The 21,657-nt window shown below is 38.8% G+C and overlaps 1 protein-coding gene across 1 annotated transcript in view; it reads left to right on the plus strand.

Moving 5' to 3' along the window:
* LOC5570160 (DNA-dependent protein kinase catalytic subunit) overlaps positions 1-21,657 on the plus strand; it is a 112,490-nt gene that overhangs the window by 66,103 nt on the left and 24,730 nt on the right. Inside the window, exons 3-4 of the mRNA XM_021849074.1 lie at positions 10,584-11,806; positions 12,205-13,031. Of these exons, the coding sequence (XP_021704766.1) occupies positions 10,584-11,806; positions 12,205-13,031 (2,050 nt within the window). The remainder of the gene's footprint in view (positions 1-10,583; positions 11,807-12,204; positions 13,032-21,657) is intronic.

Here is a 21,657-nt window from a genome sequence, read left to right on the forward strand (position 1 = left end):
TATGACAAAAATCAGGGAATGAAGCAATTTGCATTTGTAGAAATCGCAAAAACAGATGAAGCGTCCTGCTAGATAGCTAGATATTTTGAAAGTCTCTTTCAAAATTATGAAAATATATATTCCAGCATATTTTGAAGAATCTTCTCCAGAAACATAAAACCCTGTGAGAATAATGCCCAAGATTTTATAAAATCATACTCCGAATTCTGCCAGAACTCGACTACGTATTGACAGAATGGCCCAGAATGTTTTAAAACCCTAAACAAGCTTTTACGAAAATCTTGGTTGGAATTTTCAGGATTTTACAAGAATCGTGTCTAGGATTTCTTTGCTTACCAGGATTTAAAAAAAAAAACAGCTCAAAACTCTATTTTTCTGTTCGCTTAGGATTCTGTCAAAATCTTTCATAATGTTATATGGTAACCTTTCCGAGGATTTTAGAAAATTGCTCATTGAATCATGCCAAGGTGTTGGTAAAATTTACTTCCAAAGTTCTGTGAAAATTTGAGCCTTTGATTAAGTGAAATTTTGTTTGAAAAATTGGTCTTTTGACAATGAGTTATGTTCAGGTTTCATTCATTGAATTTTGAAAGAAGGCACGGTAGAAACATTTTTGTTGTAATCCCAATATTAATAATCTGATGTTTGCGTTTGTTTTTCTCATAATGAACCTCAAATCATTATCTCAAGTCATATTCATACGTAGAAGAATTTTAACATCTATAAAAACTGCAATCGACAATGCTTGAATCTTGTAGTTGCTAAATGCCCAGACTCTAAAATTTAAAACTCAAATCATTCATAGAACCTGGTATTTAAAACATTTAAAACAATATAAACAATTACCTAGCTAAAATGTTAGCTTGAAAATAAATTGTAAATTGAAACGGTTAGTCTTGGTATGTTCTAACTACGGGTTAGTAGAATAACCAAAGGGCCAAATATGAGAAGAGTCTTCGAACTCTCTGCGGGCCGCACAAACGGCCTGTACTACAACATCCTACATTATGGAAGCTTTTGAAGAAGCATGTCCTCTGCGGTCTGTAAAGACTACAAGAGGGACCCCATGTTGGAATTCCGATCTGACTAGACTCAGGAAACAATGTAGAAGGAGTTGGAACAGACGCCGTTCAGCTGGATCAGAGTCGTTCAAGTCGGCTCGCAAGGCTTACAAGAAGACTCTTCGTTGTGCTGAACGATCCGGCTGGAAAAACCTTTGTACAAATGTTTCCAGTTTGAGTGAAGTCAGTCGGCTGAACAAAATCCTTGCAAAGTCTAAGGATTTCCAAGTGAACGAAATTCGCTTACCTTATGGTGACTTTACTTCTTCCGATGAAGAAGTTTTAGAATGTTTATTCAATACACACTTCCCCGGATGTGTGGACATAGCATCTACGGATGAACCAAATGTCTTTTCATGTAGTTACGAGTCTCTGGCCTCGGCTCGCAGTATCGTAACTACTGAATCGATTAAATGGGCACTTAATAGTTTTGCTCCTTTCAAATCTCCAGGAGCGGATGGGATTTATCCTGTTCTGCTCCAAAAGGGATTTGAGTTTATCAAACATGTTTTGAAAAAGCTACTTGTAAGCAGTTTTGCTAGCGGGTACATTCCCAGATCCTGGCGTGATATTACTGTAAAATTTATCCCGAAAGGAGGACGTGCGTAGTATGAAGAAGCGAAGAGCTTTAGACCAGCAGTCTGACCTCATTTCTTCTGAAATGTCTGGAACGCATTATCGATCATCACATCCGTGATGTTTATTTGGCAAACATGCCTCTTCATGTGAATCAACATGCTTACCTATCTGGAAAGTCCACGGTGACTCTTTTACACAAAGTTGTATACGATATCGAGAAAGCATTCGCTCAGAAGCAATCCTCCTTGGGTGTTTTCTTGGATATTGAGGGTGCCTTTGATAACGTGTCTTTCGATGCCATATTGGAAGCCGCACGAAACCATGGACTACCTACAATTATTACCAATTGGATTCATCGAATGCTCAAAAACCGACATCTCTTCTCGACATTGCGTCAAGCAGCGATTCGAAAATTGAGTGTTTGCGGATGCCCCCAAGGGGGAGTCTTGTCACCACTTTTGTGGAATCTCGTAGCAGATACGCTATTGAGGTAACTCAATAATTGCGGTTTTCCAACTTATGGATTTACCGACGACTATCTAGTTCTGATAGTTGGTATGTGCATAAGCACCTTATTCGACCTGATGCAAAGTGCTCTTCAGGTAGTCGAGAGTTGGTGTCGCCAATATGGCCTTTCGGTTAACCCGAATAAAACATCTATTGTTCTTTTTACGGAGAGACGAAACCGCGATGGAATTCGACCTTTACGTCTTTTTGGCACTGAGATTAATGTGACTGATCAAGTAAAGTATGTCGGAGTCATTCTAGATTCCAAACTTTCATGGACACCTCACATTGATTTCAGAGTCACAAAAGCTTGCATGGCCTTCGGTCAATGCCGGCGAACCTTTGGTAAAACTTGGGGCCTCAAACCCAAATATATCAAATGGATTTACACAACAGTTGTTCGACCAATATTGGCATATGGATGTCTTGTGTGGTGGCAAAAGGGCGAAGTGAGAACAATCCAATCAAAATTGGGCCATCTCCAAAGGATGTGCTTGATGGCGATGTCTGGTGCGTTCTCTACAATTCCCACAGCAGCGCTTGAGGCCATTTTCGACGTTGCGCCACTACACATATATCTTAAACAAGAAGCACTTTCTTGCTCTTACCGTTTATGGGTACTGGATCTACTGGAGAAAAATCCAGTGAATCGTAGATCTACACACACTTCGTTGTTTCCACTTTTGGTGAATTAGGACAAAATTTTCCTTGCTCCAAGTGATCTCACAATTGCTTGTCACTTTCCTTACAGGACATTTACCACACAATTCCTTTCACGGGAAGAGTGGACGTCTGGCTATTTGGAAAGAAGTATATCAAACAATATAGTATGTTATACTGATGGCTCCCTTCTTGAAGGTAGAGCTGGTGCAGGAGTATATTCTCGTGAGCTAAGGCTGAATCAGTTTTACTCACTTGGTAGAAACTGCACCGTTTTTCAGGCGGAAATATTTGCTCTTATGTGTGGAGTGCAATCAGCACTTCAACAGCGCGTAATGGGTAAAGTCATATACTTCTGTTCAGATTGTCAGGCTGCTATAAAAGCTCTCGCTTCGGCCAACTCAAGGTCGAAGCTTGTTATCGCATGTCGAACTCAAATTGAGGAACTGAATTCAGTCAACTCTGTAAACCTTGTATGGGTACCTGGCCATTCTTCCATCGTTGGAAATGAATTGGCTGATGGGCTAGCTCGCGATGGAGCATTGCATGACTTCATTGGCCCTGAGCCGGCTATTCCAATTTCGAAGTGCTGGGTGAAGCTTCAGATAAACTCTTGAGCGGCAACTCAGCACAAGCAATATTGGAATAGTTTGGAGTCATGTCGTCAAACAAAATTTTACATTACTGAGCCATCTCCAAGGGTGGCGAAGTATTTAACAAATCTGTCAAAGCAAGAATTGCAGTCTTTTGGTCAGAGCGTTGACAGGCCACTGCCGACTCAACTATCACATGGCAAATATTCAGCGTGCTGACTCATTTGTGTGTGATAGTTGTGACTCCGATTATGGAACTTCGTATCACCTGATATGTAACTGTCCAGTTTTTTCGCAAATGCGATTCCAATTACTTGGTAAACACTTATTAAGTGAAACTGAATTCAGAAGCCTGAATCTTCAGGCCATTCTGTTATTCTTAACCCGCTGTGGTAATGAGCTATAGGGATTCTATAACATTCCCCAGAAAACCATTCCCCCGAAAACCATTCCCCAGAATTCCGTTCCCCAGAATGAACCATTCCCCAGAAAATCGTTCCCCAGAATGTAACATTCCCCAGAATTCCATTCCCCAGAATGCACCATTCCCCAGAAAGCTATATGAATATCCATTTTTTTCTTTTTTTAATTATTGCTTTGCGTGAGTCACTTATGTGGGGGCGCAGATTGCCGTAGCGGTAAACGCGCAGCTATTCAGCAAGACCAAGATGAGGGTCGTGGGTTCGAATCCCACCGGTCGAGGATCTTTTCGGGTTGGAAATTTTCTCTACTTCCCAGGGCATAGAGTATCTTCGTACCTGCCACACGATATACGCATGCAAAAATGGTCATTGGCATAGTAAGCTCTCAGTTAATAATTGTGGAAGTGCTCATAAGAACACTAAGCTGAGAAGCAGGCTCTGTCCCAGTAGGGACGTAACGCCAGAAAAGAGGAAGAAGCGTCACTTATGTAACAGGCTAAGGTCTGATGTGACAAAACAAATATGTAGGTAGGAGGGTTAGGGACATAATGAACACACGGGGCGAAATGGACACCCCCTTACTCTCTGGGAATATGCATATTTCAGCAAAACTTTATAAACTGTAAGAAATCTGTATTGTATATGAACGTTTTGACGGTATAAAAGTTTACGCTTTGCTTCATTTGTCCTCTGAAATTCTACTATATTTTTTTTCTCAGCTTCAAATTAGTTTATAAGCAAAGCAGAGGAAGCGGTGGATTTATTTTAGAGCAAAGAAACATATTTCCATTCTATGTAAAATAAGCATTTACCTAATGTGTCCAATATGCCCCTAATCCCCCTATTCATGAGTATTTTGCATATTATTATAATACACTCTTCTTTTAATACATTCCCATAAAATATACAGACTATATGTTTATTCTTGCATATATAGTGATGCACCCTTCTTTCAGTATTATCTCATTAATGATATAGGCAAAATATATCGATGGAGAGCCCATATAGCAAAAGGTCACTTGGCATAAAATAATTTGGTATAAAGCCATTTGCCATCCAGCCATACTTATGCTCCTTCTTTTTAAAAAGGATGTTCTTCATGTCATGCCAAATGGTCATTGGTCAAATGACCATTATATCAAATGGTCCTTGATCATTTAATCAATCATGCCAAATGCCTTCTTTCCATTTGGTATCCTTACGGAAAATTTTGTCTATATCGTCAACAGGATAAAACTGAAAGAAGGGTGTATCACTATTTTGTGCAAAATTAAACAAGTCATTTGTAATTTAGACTTGACGCAAAGAAGGGCGTATCATTTTAATGTGCAGAATAGTAAGTTTTTATTCTGTCGAGTTTACGTAATCATTATATCGGAAACGTATAATATGATACTACGAACGTCTTTATTCTAATCGGTGTAGCCCTAAAAAGTAAGAGATGATGCACCTTCTTAAAACATTGATGAAAAGCTGCATACATCACTACATTTGATAAAAATTGGACATACATGTGAAATTATACATTTGGAATCTACTATACCGAAAGAAGGGTGTAGCTCTATTTTGTGCAGAGTAGTGATGAGTTGTATATTCTTTTAAATAAATATTGGATATTGTGTTTCCCCATAGACTGATCTATCAGTTTTCATAAGTGCTAATAAAAGTGAAACTACTGTGATAGTTCATTTACAAATGAAATTTGAATTATGCGTAAAGTGTTCATAATTAGCAGCACCAATGCTAATCTTCTCATGTACTTGTAAACAACTTTGTATGGAGTTTAATTTTCAAGTTTTTTAAATAGATTATTTCAAAACTTTAAAGTAGGTATATAATTTTCTGGGGAATGGTCCATTCTGGGGATTGGTTTTCTGGGGAATGGTCCATTCTGGGGATTGGTTTTCTGGGGAATGGTTCATTCTGGGGAGTGAAATTCTGGGGAATGGTACATTCTGGGGAATGAGATTCTGGGGAATGGAATTCTGGGGAATGGGTTTCGGGGGAATGGTTTTCTGGGGAATGTTATAGAATCAGCTATAGGCTCTCTTTGCGCTCATGAGTTTTGCAGTGCCCTTTTTAGGGCGCTGTTCGAACCCATTGTGGTATGGAGCTACATGCTCTCATTTCGCTTATGCGATCTTCCCTCTTCAAGGGACCCCACTCCTATTTCCTCCCATCTTTCCCTTCCCCTTCCTCTCCCATCGGGTAGATGATGAAATAGCCTCAAATATGGCGATGGCACAAATCTCCCAACTGGTGGGGAACGTGCCTTTGGAGCCGGCCTTCTGATACCTGATACCCCAATCTGGCGGGATCAGCCTAATAAAGCTGATTCTGCGTTCCGTTTCAAAAAGTTCCTTTTATAAGCTAAATGAAGTTTTAATAACTTTTAATTAGATTAGAATGATGCAATTTTAAAAGTGTTTAGATTTAATGTAGTCAATCCAACGCGGCATATTTATTTAGAAACCGTTTTTGGCCTATGGACGATAATGCGCGATCCAACTAAAACCCACTGTCCGGCAGTGATATTATGGAAAAAATCTTTCTGCAATCTTTTTGCAAAAAGCTTCAGTCCAGGTTGTTAGCTCTATTGCAGATCCAGTGATCCATTTCAGAATGGCTGGAGAGACACGTCCGTTCAGAAGTGACCTTCACTAACAATAAGCCCCGCATGTTTGCATTACCATTATCAAATGTATAATAATTATTCAAACACACTTCCAGTTCCAGTTCAAAAGATGTTTTCTTCAAAACTGGCACGTATTTAGTTTATTTATTTAGTAAGAATCATAATCAGGTCAATCTCACCGAAAACCATCTAAGGCGCCATGGAAACCTTCGACTCAACAAGCCTTGGGATCGACTTTGCTTCCCCTTTCGCCTTTACCGCGCATTCGTTCGTCATTTATCCACACACAAAAAAAATTTAAATGTCTTGAATTTCACGACGTTTTTTATTCACATTCAAGTACTTTTCTCTAACAAATCGAATTCTGGTAGGCGGTATTTGTTGCTTATAATTTATTCCTTTTGCCATTTGAATGAGGCCTTTTGTGATCAATTACCGATTATTTTCAACACGAATCAACACAGGATGGCGAAGTACTGGCGGTCGTAGAACCTGAATCAAAATTTCAGAGACAAATTTTATCAAGAATAAACTCCGGGGGCTTTCGGTGATTCACTTTCATACTAGAATCCGGATGCCGTAGCACCAGCCAATATCAGCGGAATCGCGAAAAACGGGAATACGAAGAAAAGCAAGAGTCCGCGGCATAGCCTGCTGCGTTCTTCCATCTTTAAATTTAGCGAAAAATGACTCATGGTGCGAAAAACGTCACCAAAATTTCACGTTTTACCATACACTGAGGAAAGCAAACGTAAGACTGTCATAAGATTTGCTTATGGAATTACGACACAAGAAAAATCTTTGAAATTCATAAGACCATCGTATGGTTTTCGGCAGATGTTGTTTCCATAATATACCTCGAAGGAATTTTGTAAGATGATCTTATGAACCAGCATTGACTTGATAACAAAATCCATAGATAGTTTTATGAATTACGTTCTGACCCATTCTTGGTTCCATAAGACTGTCTTGTGTAATTTGAGCTTTAGATTATAAATTTCAATGAGTGAATAATACTAATCCACGTTGAAAAATTGGTTAACCAGCTTGGGAAAATCAAATTTTCATCCATTTTGTCATGTCGCAATTCGATTAAAGCACTTTACTGTAAGCATTAGAATCGATTTGCGATACGACAAAATGGATGAAAATTCGATTTTCTCTAGTTGTCTAACCTATTTTGAACGCGAAGAAGTATATTATAGCAGCGAAACATTATTGAGAAAAGTTGTGAAGAACGTCTGAATTGGTGCAGGTTTACGTTAGGGGCGGATTAATGGATTAGGGGGGTTTGTGATTTCTTACGCGTCATACAAATTGTTTTGAATTTTCATTCAAAAATCTTATTCTTTGGATCCAATTCCTTAATCTGATCGAAAGAATGTGTTAGTTACAGCGGAATTGATGATAAATAGAAAATATTTACCCTTTGATGCATTAGAAACGGAGTCAGCCAGCGACAAATCAGCAAACACGTCCATTTCGGAAGCCATATTGAATACATATCTGATAGTGAAATAGCTGTACCGAGAAAATTTGCCTCACGTGGTTCTTCACAATGATGAGCAATGGTGGTTCATAAGCGTTCTTATGACATTGACAATTGATTGTTATGAAAAAATTACACTTGTCTTATGAATCTCAATCTCGTCGAATGAAATACGCAAGTGTCTTATCATGCGAGATTTTTGCCTCAGTATAGTTTTGCGAAACAAATGTTTTTTTTGGGTGTGTTGCAAATAACCCTATTTTGGGCATATTTCTTATCAAAATTGAGTGTGTATTTTTCTACATGCATCAGTTTACGGCTAGTAAAAGATATTCCTGCCATTTAAGTATTGATGTTTTGTCAAACTTTGCCAATCATTGATTCGTAATTTATGCCCCACCCCACAGTTTGTTTAATACATTTTCAAACTGTTATAACTAATATAAGTAAAAATTTTGACAAAAATTTGTTTATAAAAATTGTAGCCAGAAAATTTTAACCGCAGCCGCTTTTTTGTGAGCAGATCAGAGAGGGCTCCAGGAAATCCTCCAGTGATTTCTTCAGGAAAAGCTCTAAACATTCTTTTAAAGATACCTACTGGGATGTTTTCTGGAATTCTTCTTGAAATTCATTTGAAAATTCCTCCAGCGATTCTTTTTTAAATTCCTCCAGGGATTTCTCCTGAAATGCTTCCGGTAATTTATTGAAAAATTCTTCCACAGATTCCTTAAGTATTTTCTCTAAGAATTATCTACAATAATTCTTTCAGAAATTCATCCAGGAATTCTACCAAGAGTTTCTCTAGGGTTTGCTTCAAGAATTCCTTCGGAGATTCCTCTAGAGATTCTACAAAAAATCCTCCAAAGAGGGTTTTTGGTCGCAACCGGATTTTTTAGGTTAGTTCTGAAAGAGCTACACTCTATTTTTCCAAGAATGCTACCTAAGAGTCATCCAGGAAAATCTATACAGGGCTTCTTTCAGAGATTTCTCCAGGGATTATTCCAAGAAAATCTCCTGATGGATTCCTCCAGGGATTCCTCCAGAAAAATCTCTGTAGTGATTTCTCCAAGGATTATTCCATTAATTTCTCCAGGGATATTATCAGACATTCCTCTAGGGATTTCTTCAGCAATTTACTCAGCTAATCCTTCAGATATTCCTGCAAGAATTTTTTTCCTCTTCAGCAAAATCTTTACAGGAATGCTACTACATTTTACGAGACGTTCGAATGACGTTTTCTGGCGGGCCGCTCATTGTTGTTGTTCAAAAAACTAGCATGATATCTGAATGGCGCTGGACACATTTTGGTTGCCGATGACTTCCCCGTCTCTTTCAGCGCATGTTTCTACCCGGTTTACATGTATCACAGGTAACGTAAATGAAAAATATCTTCCCCGCCTACTGATTTAAATTTTACATGCGAACATTAAAAACTTTGTTGCATTGCCACCAGCGCCATTGTTGAATATGCTCCTTCCAAATGTGGCGCTAGAAGAAACGCTAAACAAACGGAAACCATATGATTCTAAACGTCTCATAAAATGGCTTATGGGGCTCTGCACAAAAAGCTGTCTCTCTCTTTTCCTCCTTCATGAAATTAGTAAACAACAAGGCCAGTAAACGTCAAAATCTCATGCAAAATCAAAACAGTGCAGAGCCCCATAGATTTTTTAGGGATTTCTTCAAGAATTTCTCCAGGGATTACTCTAGGACATGGATGGATGTTTCTAGAAATAGCCTCATATATTTCTCCAGGAAATCTTCTAGAGACTCCACAGAGGATTTTTTAGAGAAATTCATAGTTACCTAGAACGAATCTCTGGAGAAATCTCTGTTGAGATTTTGGAATGAAGGAATATCCAGGGGTCATGCACAAATTCCGTCACGCTCTAAGGGGGGGGGGTCAAGCCAAGCGTGACAAGCCTTAAAAAATTTTAGAAGCACCCATACAAAAAACGTGACAAAGGGGGGGGGGGATGAGGTCGAAAAAGTCGAAATTTAGCGTGACCTAATATGTTTACCATCCCCTAGAGGAATTTAATCAAGCAGTCATTCATGAGGAATTTAAAGTTAATGGACAAAACTTTCATTAGACCCATTACCTAGTCGAGAAATTGAATTCTTTCGCATGTTCCAAAATGAGAAGGGCGGATGTCTTCATAGTCTTACACAAAAGAGTAACCAAACCAAGAGGTCGTTTTTGCATAAAATATCAAGCGTGTGCTAGAATAAGGGCGTAAGTCGCATGATCGATTTCTCTTCATCGATCTTCACTTCTGTTAATAAAGGTGACAGGATGCAGATGTGTTGGCATTTTTTCACTCCAGACCGCTTGGCAACGATGCAATCTTGCGTCCTGAGGTGAAAAAATGCCGACAAACTTGCGTCTTGTCACCTTTATTCACAGAAGAGAGTATCGATGAAGAGAAATCGATCATGCGACTTACGCCCTTATTCTAGCACACGCTTGATATGTGAATTACCTTTGAAGGTTGTTCGCCCCTCGCTGATGGAAATCCTACGCTCTAAAACTCAACTCTTCTTCTTCCTCTCTGCTTTGCATTGACTCGCCATCTTATTGCACAACCAAGGGCAATGAAATTAACGTGATTCGAAACCTTCTCTCCCTCGTTTCAGACGCCTTGATCCTCCTGGAACGTCACAGTGCCCTATTCTCACCGTTTCTCTACGTCGACTACGTACACTGGCAGAACATTCTGACAACCAAATGGCTGCGATCGTCCGTGGAAGACCGCAAAGTGGCGATCTACGCATTGCATTCCTTCCACCGTGAAATAGCGCGCCAACTGTTGGCTCGTGAAGATCTTGAAGAATCAACGTCCACCGCGGAGGGCGCAGCACGTGAAGCGCGTATAACTGTGCTGAACTTCTTCATGAAGTACTTCAAGACCGTCCTGATGGCGCCCGGTTCTAAGTCCTTCGAGATACGAGTGGCCATTCGGGGATTCGGCTCGATGGCCGAAGCCTGCAGCTGCCTTATGACGGAGGAATACATGAACGAATTGCTGCTTCTGGTGATGCAGCGGACCGAGTTCGTGTACTTGGTGGAGGAAAAATCCAATGAACTGTTGGAACATTTGCCGGACTTCGTACAGGCTCTCTCGGACATCATGAGTCACGTGCGCGAGCTGACTGGAGTGCAGATCATAGCGCTCCAAAACATCATCATCGGATTGGTGAAGGATTTCCACTATCTGAGTAGTTCGTACCATGAGCTGATTGTGAGTTCTCTCATGAAAACCTTCGATAATTTGGGTAAGCTTGGCGGCGGAGTTTTGGACAATTTACTTGAGAAGATTGTGCTGAGAGGAATCATCTGGAGTTGCTCGCACATGCTAGTTGTCGACGTGAATCAGGGTAGAGGTCCTGAAGAAAATTCAAACTGGAAAGATTACATTACCTACAGGAATTATCTTCCGTTGTGGAGGGGTTTGCTCACGCCTGGGTCGAATCTGAGCTTGGACAGAGGACCGCTGATAAAGGTCATCTACGCTCAGTTGATGAAGACGTTGCTCCTGATTTTGGACAAACTGGATTTGAGCACTCGTAAACGAACGGTCAAGGACGACACCGGGGAAGATCAGGACGTGTTCTTCTGCGATCCTAACATTGATCTGGTCCCAGTGAAACCGAAAGATTTCCATATTTTCTTCAACTTGGTGGACTTGTATCAGGACTTGCTGAAGTACAACGACCACGTGCGGGACAATTTCGAAGAATGGATTCCCATCTATTTCGACTATATGGTTAGGAAGTCTGTGAAACATCCGCTGGTCAGCGGATTTGTAAAGCTGATTGATCTGGGACTGTTCACAGCCAACCAACTGCGGTACTTTCAGGTAATAGTTCAATTTGTTGTAAAATCAGACTTGGGATGGACAAGATGGGTCACCTAAGGGTAGGATCCCCAAAACATTCCATAAACTAATAGAATTGTTGACCATTTATTTTATTTTTATACTCTTTCACACGCTAATTAAATATGATGATTTCTCAACAAATATGTAACATTAACTTATATTTTCTTCTCACAAAAAAAAGGAATACTCACAAAAATATAGGATTATTACATATACCTACTTGAAAAGTAATGCTCTAATAAACACAATATGGATACTTGTTTTTTTTTGTAAAAATATAAATAAAAATATAGCACCTCAAACCGACACTGACCTATCTTGCCCCCTGCCTCATCTTGCCCCTTCTTACCCTACAGATTAATTTCATATCATTACAGAGACAGCAGAACTTTTCGACGATGTCCACGACCAACCTGCTGGTCTACTATTTGGAGTTGCAAATTGCCAAATCACGTAATTCCACCGGAGAACTGCAGCTCACCTGTTTGCGATTTGTCTTGGGTGCTCCCGTGACATTGCTGGACAGTTTTCTGGATGATTCTAAGGACTTGATAGAAATATTATGCTCTGCATTTCAACTAGGGAAAGGAATGCTATCCTTGGCGAATGCAGCGCTTTCCTGCGTAAGGCGTCTAGTCGCCGAAGGCTCCCCAACTTCCTCAGAAAATCGCGATCGCGTTCTTGTTCACGTTCTTCCGTTGCTGGACAGCTATCTGCAAACCCGTGACGTTGCTCTGCCGCCTCCGATTAGTTCTCGCTTGGTCAAATTCCAGCGCAAACGAAGCGTCCACCTGACGAGCAGTAAGATCGAAAAGATCAAACTTCAGCACGCTTTGGAAGCTTCCGAGAGCGATTTGGTCAAGCTCCAGTTGAGGATTCTGGTTTTTCTGGGCGATCTCGATCCGAACGTTTGCACCAAAATGATACTTCGGTCCGAAACGGACGATGCGGCCCAGCAAACGGCGGACCTGGAAAAACCGTTGGTCCTATGGGATTTGGACTCGAATCGGAACATTTCGCTGCAGTTGTTGAATGTGACCGGAATCAGACCTATCATCAAACTGGACACGATCATAGCACGAGTATGCGCGCTAGCCGTGGGTTCTAGCGATCGCAAAACCAAGGTTGCCGCTTGCGAACTGTTGCACGCGTTGATTCTGTACGTCATCGGGATACAGTACCAGGACAAGATGACCAAGCTGTGGTAAGTAATTTTGATATGTTTATGCAAATGCAATTCAAAGTCACAAAAGTTTCTTAATCAGACTGAACATAGGTATTTACGTTACAATTCTAAAATGAATTCCTTGTAAAATGCCTGACAACATATCAGAAAACACTTTTAGCGTGATTTTCGGAAAATAGGATATGATAATATTGAACAATTTGTACCAAATCCTTGGAGAATTACTAGGTTCAGTTGATAAGGAATTTTTGTAATATTTTTGACGATGTTTCCAGCAGAAATTATAGCAACGTATCTTGGGAAAATTCTGGCAGCTTTTTTTGTGCAGGGTGGTAAAACGTCCCATTTTAAAGATTTGGTCATGAATCATATGCAAATTTTTTAAAAGTTTCTCTACTTAATGAAAGATCTCTAAAGTCAATTGCGAAGTGGTCTCTAAAGTTATTTTTTGCCTTTTTGTATGCTGTGAATTATGGTGGCTTCTTCATAGACCGTGCTATGGGATTCTGCCGAAGGTTGTTCTGGAATTCATTCAGAGATTCTACCAGAGATCCATCCAGAAATTTGTCTAAAGATTCTTCCAGCAATTATCCCTGGAATTCGCCCTGAAATTCCTCCAGTGATTTCTTAAGGAATGCTTACATGAGTTCCTTCAGAAATCGCTCCAGAAAATCTTTCAGCCATCTAACACTGATATCATTAGTAAATTCGACATGAATGACACCAACAGTTCTTACAAAAATTCTCCTGGGATTTTCTCCATAGTTTCTTACAATTGGGCTTATTCTAGGAGTGGCGTAAGGTGATAATTGTCGGTCTTCTTTAGCGAAGTGACAATTGTCGCCTAGAGTGAAGTGACTCGCCGTGTAAACCAAATGGAGAGTCATTTCACTCGAGTCGAGTATTGTCACCTTGCTATAAGAGGCCAACAATTCTCCCCTCACGTCACTCGTTGAATAAACCCAAATAATTCTACCAAATTTTAAGTTGTGTCGCTAGCCTGTGGTTTCTGGGACATATATTTCAAACGCTGTTACGGAGACGGCAAAGTCGTTCGGACCTCTCAAAGTCAAATTTAAGCTATAAATTTTATTATTCGTTTATAGGGGCAATGGGGGCAATATGAACATACGGGGCAATATGAACAACCTCGGATTTGACCTCAAAAACTGTGTTTCAATGTCTAGTGTCATTATGATCTGCTAGAGAGTTCCTTCAAAGAATCCTTTACTAATTATTCAGGATTTCCTCCACTGATTCAAAAAACAAAATAATCCTCAAGTGATTTCTTCAGTAATTTTTCAGAGATGGCTGACTCCAAGAATTCTTCCATAGATTGCTATAACAATTTTTCAAAGGTTCATTGAGGAATTTTTCTAAAAGTTATATCCAAGGATTCCATCATTATTCAGGAATCACATAATGAGTTATTTTAAATACTTCTCAATAAATATATCACAAGAAATTCCCATAAGGATTTCACCTGACCTTTTTTAGGACTTCTCCACCAAAAGGAATTTCTTCAGCGATTCTTTCTTGTATTTTTTTTCTACAAAGTCCATCAGAGATTTATCCAAAAACTTCCCAAGGGATTTATTTATCCAGTGCTTCCTTCAAGAATTCCACTAAAATATTCTCCAAAGATTTATTTAGGAATTCCTCCAGCGAAATTTCAAGCAATTTTACACAGATTGTATAAGGGTTTTTTTTCCTGCGCTTCCACCAGGAATTCCCCTAGAAATTTTTAGAGAGATTACTCAATGAATAACCAAACACCCCCCCCCCCCCTCTTCAATAAATTATTACAGGAATTCCATCACAAATTCCACCCATCAATTTTTTTCCTAGGAATACCTCCAAAAAATCCTTCAGTGATTAATCCAAACATTCTTCTAGAGATTCCTACACGATTTTTGCTAGAAATTCCTTCAAAAATTCATACAGAAATACATGCAGAGATTCCTTCAGGAGCTCTTACAGTGATTCTACTCAAAATTTCTCCAAAGATTCATTAAGGAATTCCTCTAGGAACCTTCGGGAATTCAGCAAGAAATTCGCAGTATTTCCTAATTAAAAAACAATTCATACACGGGATTTTACCAGGTAGTCCTTTAGAAATTCCGCTTGCAATTTTTCGAGAGGTTCCCCCAGGTTACTTTCAGGGGATTCTTCTAGGGAATTTTCAATAAATTATTTTATGAATTCTTCCAGTGTTTCTTCAAAGATTCTTCCTTGTCTCCCTTAAGGAAACCTACGAGGCATTTGACCTGGATTTTTTGAAGGGATTACTTCAAGAATCTACCAGATATTTCTCCGAGGATTCCTTTCAGTATTTCATGGAGGATTTTTTTGGAGGAATCCACCAGGAATTGCCTTAGAGAATCCTGTAGGAACTCCTTCAGGGATTGCTTTAAAAGTTATTCCAGAGATGTGTTAGGGACTCCCCGAGGGAATTCTCCAGTGTTTTCTTTGGTGATTCCTCCAAGAATTTCACAATAAATTATTCCATGATTTTTCCCAGAAATTTGCCAAATAATTATCCAAGGGATTCAACATGAAAGCATTCAGAGGAATGCATTAGGAGCAATGGGGGCAATATGAACATACGGGGCAATATGAGCCATCCCGGTTTTGACCTCAAAAACAGTGTTTTAATGTCTAGTGTCATTATGATCTGCTAGAGGATGCCTCAAATAGCCACCACAATAAAAACCGTAAGAATATTCGTTTGAACACTCAAGATATTTACAAAAATGTACAAATTTGTCCTTCGTCATGAAAAGCTTATAATTTTGGCAGTTTTTAATTAGGCCTTTAAGACAATTATATTTATAATTCTGGTAAATTTCAGCAATCCATTGAAACTTCTGATCATAATGAACAGTTCATGAGCGAAATTAGATTTGTTCGTAAACAAAATTATTGAAAAACAATATATTAATTTCAAGATGAAGAGGCGGGGCAAAATGAGCCACCTAGATTTAAGCAAAACAAACGTTGTTTTGAACATAAAAATGCATTGTCTAAATAAACCAGATTAGTTTTTTACTGCATAGTCATCTTTATGCACCATTACAAGTGGAATACTTTGCTAGAAAATACGTTGAACCAAGTATCGCAATTTAGTACCAGTATAACATGGTCTGTTTACTATGTATTATGTATCTTTAAAAAATAAGCCACTAAAATCAATAATTTCAAGCAAAGCTAATACAATTTCCTTTCCAATAATGTACTCTTCACCACTAAGTCTTCTCTATACTGTTTTAAGGTGAAACATCTCGGAATCCAAAGATGGCCGGCACAATGGCCGACTTCTCCCCCTACTTACGTTTTCAAAGGCACAGATTTGTGCCTTTGAAGTTTTAGTGCAATCTTAAAAGTTGATTCCAAACTGTTTCACCTTAAATAAAAATCATTCGATTGAATGAGGTGGCTCATACTGCCCCGTAGGGTGGCTCATAATGCCCCATATGGTTGGTGACCACGTAAAAAAACATGGTTTTCCAAAAAGTTCCTGAAATAATTTGCAAGTTGATGTTAACATTAATTATCGACGTAACATGGAAGATAACATTTTATAGTACAAGTCACTTGCATTTAAACCATATTTTTTGCTGTTTTTCTATGCATTCCACGAAAAGTAAATATCAGTAGAATCCATGGAGGAATATTTTTTTGAATTTTGTAGATGTCTTCTTGGGCTTGGGATTATATTTTCCAGGGAGCGATGAATTTTGATAATTGATCGCTGTTGTTAGTAGTTTTGATTAGATGTTGGGTAAATTTCAAAGCAATGGCAACCTTTTTATTACAAAATTTAGATTTTATCTTCTGACCTAAAGATTCTGGTTAAACTACTGTACTATGCAGTTGGGCTGCACTACGCTATCACTCATCAAAATTACTTTCACTTCGGGAAAATATAATTTCAAACTGGCGAGAAGATTACAGACTGAGGGTGGGTTAGGAGCACAATCAGACCCTTGAATGTGCAATGTGGGGTAGTAATTGGGAATGCCATTGACGGTTTGTAATCTTCTACGAGGTTTTCGAAAACCAACAGGGCGCGTGCACCGGGTTGCGGATAGGAGCAAAGGGAGATCAATAGCATCTACCTAAAATAATAGAGCAAAAAGCCGTTCCATGATTAGGTAATGTTAAGCGATCTTCTATGGTGTTCTAGTACTATAAAATTCTTCACTCACTGGGAATTCTGGCCTTGATAATATCAATAGTGTTAAAAACATAAAATAATACCTAATACTTAATAAGTACAATGTAGCTTTAATGTAGTAATAAATGAAATAAAATCAATTTTCTATACTTGACAAGGTTTTGAAGACAATCAATGAGTGAAAGAACTACCTATTAGAAAAGCCACATCAGCTAAGTCTATACATATACAAATGTTGGTCATAGGGTCATGGCGAGCATTCGATATGTATGTCTATGACTGATTCTGATCTAATAGGGGCACTAGAAGACCACGCGGACAATTTCGAAACAAATTATTTTTATACATCGGTCTTACGTTCCGAAAGGCTCAGCTATGCTGCAAAGTAATTTTATAAGTTATTCATTACTGCTGTTTAATTGTTTATAATTCTAACAAAACTACATAATTAACTCATTACTAATCACTGTTCCTATATTCTCTTTTTCTCTCCTTCTTATCTGTTGCATGATTATGAGCATCACTAATATAATGCATGAGCATGCACAATAAGAATAATTTCAGGATTGAAAGCAGTACATGGATACCTGGATAGAATAGCTTCGAAAAGGGCGCTCAAAATATAATATTTCTGGTCAGGGAAGTATTTCATCAAGGGTATGTAAAATTTTTCCATTATTAACACCTAGATCACATAAACAAATGAACTAATATCAAATATTTTTTAAATATTTTTATATAAATCAGCATCGTCAATCAGTGTAAAAACAGATAAAGTTTGTAAAGCTATCACCATCGATTAAATTGCGCTCTGTATAGTAATGTTCATTCAGTATCAAAATCTCCTAAAGCGTCGCATTGTGCCATCAGCAGCCCTTAGCATCACTCTCATATTGTTATTATTTTGTTGTTTATAAAATTTCTAGAAAGCGATCAGCATATTCTTTCTTACTTGTACAATGGCCGATCTATTTGGAATTTTAATAAGTCAAATCAAACTTCAAAACTCAAATTAAATTGCTTTCAGCACATTTACATTTTGCAGCATTAATCGCATTACTGTGTCAAGTCTTCTCCATTCCCTATACCCTACCCCAACCCTTCTTATCCTTTCCGATGGTGTTCAAGTGGTCCGCATAGACTATTACGGCCATTACCTATCCCTTACCCCGGCTTTGGACTGACTTGCGCTCTCATTGCCCCACCAAACGCTGCAAAATGAAAATGAAATTTTGTAGATGTCTTCTTTATGGAATACCTAGAGTATAGAAAGAAATAATTTCTGGTTCAATCCTTTGTGGGATTCCTGGTCGATTCTATCGTGGCTTTCCTGAAAAAAAAAATCATATGAATTGGTGGATTTTTTTGATTAATACCCTGGAGGAATTTCTGATAATCCTGAGAAATTCTAAGAAAGGGAATCCTAGTCAAAGCATTGAAGTATTTTCTGGTAGAACTTCTAACGAAGCTGTACACTTAAATTATTTTACGGATTCCTGTGAAATCTCAACATCTGAACAGTTCGGTGAAATAAATTAACGGAGTACGGTAAATTTTCACCGGAATCCACAAAATTCCGATGAAATTACGGTGTTTTATTTCACCGAACTGTTCAGCTGTTGAGATTGCGGTGAAATTCACCGATTTCCGGTAAAATGAGCTTAGTGTGTGTGGTAGATTTTTCTGGTAAAAAATTTCTAGCGAAACTCTATTGATATTCCCAGTGTTAACCCCGGAAGAACTCCTGGCAAAATTCCTTAAAAAACTTTACTCTCGAAAAATTCCGGAAGAAATAGTTAGAGAAAACACTAGTGAACTCTCTGAAGGAACTGAAAGATTTTTTTTCAGAATGTTTTGGAAGAATTTCTAAAAGATTTTTTTGAATTCCCGGTGAAATAATCGGAAAAAATATTGGTGAAGTTTCTGGAATTTCAGCTGAAATCCTTGAAGACTTTTCTGATGGAAATCATGGAGAATTACCTGGGCGAATTTCAGATCCAATCCATGGATGAACATCTGGTGGAATCCTTAGAGAAATCCCTGGAGGATTTTTAGTTGGAATCCCTAGAAGAAATTCTAGCGAAATTCTCGAAGGAATTCCTGGTGGATTCACTGAAAGAATTCTCAGAGGATTCCCTGAAAGAATACCTTTTTTGAATACTAAGAGCAACTCCTCATAGAATCACTTGAGGATATACTGGTGGATTTCCAAATTACACTAAAGTCTTTTTTTACACGGTTTTTTTTTGCACGCTCTATTTTTACACGGCTTTTTTTACACGCCTTTCGGAATTAACACGGTACTTTTTTTGCGCAAAATTCGGAAATAACACGGTTTTTTTACTTATTTACACGGATTTCGGAATTAACACGGCTTTTTTTCCTATTCACACGGATTTCAGAATTAACACGGTACTTTTTCCACGGATTCTAGAATTACCACGGTTTATTTTAACACAAATTCCAGAATTAGCACGGTTTTTTTTTTGCACGGAATTTTTTTGCACGGCACGGGGGACCGTGTAAAAAAAAACCTTAGTGTACTTGTGAAATCTTTATAAGAAATTTTTGGTAAAATTGCTGAATAAATTCCAGAAAACCCCCAAGAATCTCTGGAAATATTCCGTGAGAAATTCCTTGAGAAATCCCCGAAGGAATCTCTAGAGTAATTCCGGTGATAAAAACCTTATGAAAAATTTCCGGTAAAATCTTAGGAAGAATTCCTGATAACCCTTGAGGATCATTGGAGATAATTATTCCTTGAAGAATTTCACGAGGCATCATTTGCTTAGTTCCGGGAGGCCTCTTTTGAAGAATTCCTGAAGGAATTCCTTGAAGAATTCTCTAGAAAAACCCCTGGAAGAAAATTCTGGTAGAGTTCATTCATGATTTCCGGAAGTAGTAAATAGCCTGATGGAACCTAGAATAACCCTAGGGGAATTTCTGAAGGAATCTTTAGCAGAATTCCTGATAGAATTTCAAACTGAACTTCTGATGGAAACCCAAAAGGTGTTCATGATTGAGTCCCAGGAGGATTTTATAGTGAAATCTAAGAAGTATTTCAAAAATAATCCATGGAAGGACTTCTGATGGAATCCCTGTGAAACTCCTAATGTAATCTATTGAAGGATTCCTGATGAAATCCCAAGAGAAACTTCTGATGGAATCCTTGGAAGAACTTCTGATGTAATCCCTGGTGGAATTTATGTAATCCCGTAGGAATTACAGATAGAATCTTCTTGAAGGAACTTTTGATGAAATCCCCAGAGGAACTTATGATGTAGGAACTCCTAATAGAGTCTCTGAAAGAACTCCGGACGGGATCCATATGGGATCTCCTGGTGGAATCTCTGAAGAAACTTCTGATGTAATCTCTAGAGCAACTCCTGAAGGAATCTCTAATGGAACTCCTGATGAATCCCTGGAGGTATTCCTGATGAGATTACTGATGGAACTCCTGATAGAATCCCTAGAGGAACTCTTTATGATATCCCTAGAAGAAATCCTGATGAAATTTCTCGAGGAACCCTTGATAGAATTTCTGGAAGAATTCCAGATGGAATGTCAGAAGGAGCTATTAATGAAATCCCCAGAAGAACTCTGATGAAATTCTTCAAATTTTTGATGGAATTCCTATAGGAACTCCTGATGGAATCCGTAGAAGTACCCCTTATGGAATTCCTGGAGAAAATTCTGATGGAGTTCCTGGTGGAATCTCTGATGGAATTATTTGTTTAAACTTTTCAATAACTTTTGATAGAAACTCTCCTGATGAAATCTCTGAAAGATCTTTAAAAGGAATCCCATTACGTGGATGAATTCCTGGTAAAATTCCTGATGGATTCCTTGTCGTCGACGCTGTTTAAATTCACGCATTTTGACTTGTCACTCATCTACATTCAATTTGACATGCTGTTGACGATGTTCGTGCAACATCCCTACAGACGGTACGATCAGTACGTCAAACATTTGGCTCCGCCCACCGGTGGTTTGAGCAAAATCAACCTCGTTTGATTTTGGCCGACCGATTCGCCAATCGTCAAATCGGTTTCACATACTGCCAAATTGGTTCGTCAAGCAGCATCACACACGGTCAAACATAGCGCCAATATGAGCATCAACCTGGGGGCGGAGTCAATGTTGGTCAAACCGTCTGAGCGTCTGTGGGCTGCATAAAAAGCACTCGTATGTCAAGAGTAGATGTCAAACTGACTTTAAAGGCCCAAACGCAATGATAGCGGAACGGCAACGGAAAGCGGAACCGTTTCGCCAGCATGAAATATAACATGCTTGTCGATTCAGTATCGGTTCACTTTCGTTCGTTGACAGCTCAGTCGAGATGGTGTGATTCATGCTGGCGAACCGGTTCCGCTTTCTGTTGCCGTTCCGCTATCATTGCGTTTGGGCCTTAAGGCTTCCCCAAACCAACGCGATATATTTCCAGCGAAAGCGACGAAAAATCGCCGC

Source organism: Aedes aegypti, chromosome 3, assembly GCF_002204515.2.
Source record: "Aedes aegypti strain LVP_AGWG chromosome 3, AaegL5.0 Primary Assembly, whole genome shotgun sequence".
NCBI classification, from domain to species: domain Eukaryota; kingdom Metazoa; phylum Arthropoda; class Insecta; order Diptera; family Culicidae; genus Aedes; species Aedes aegypti.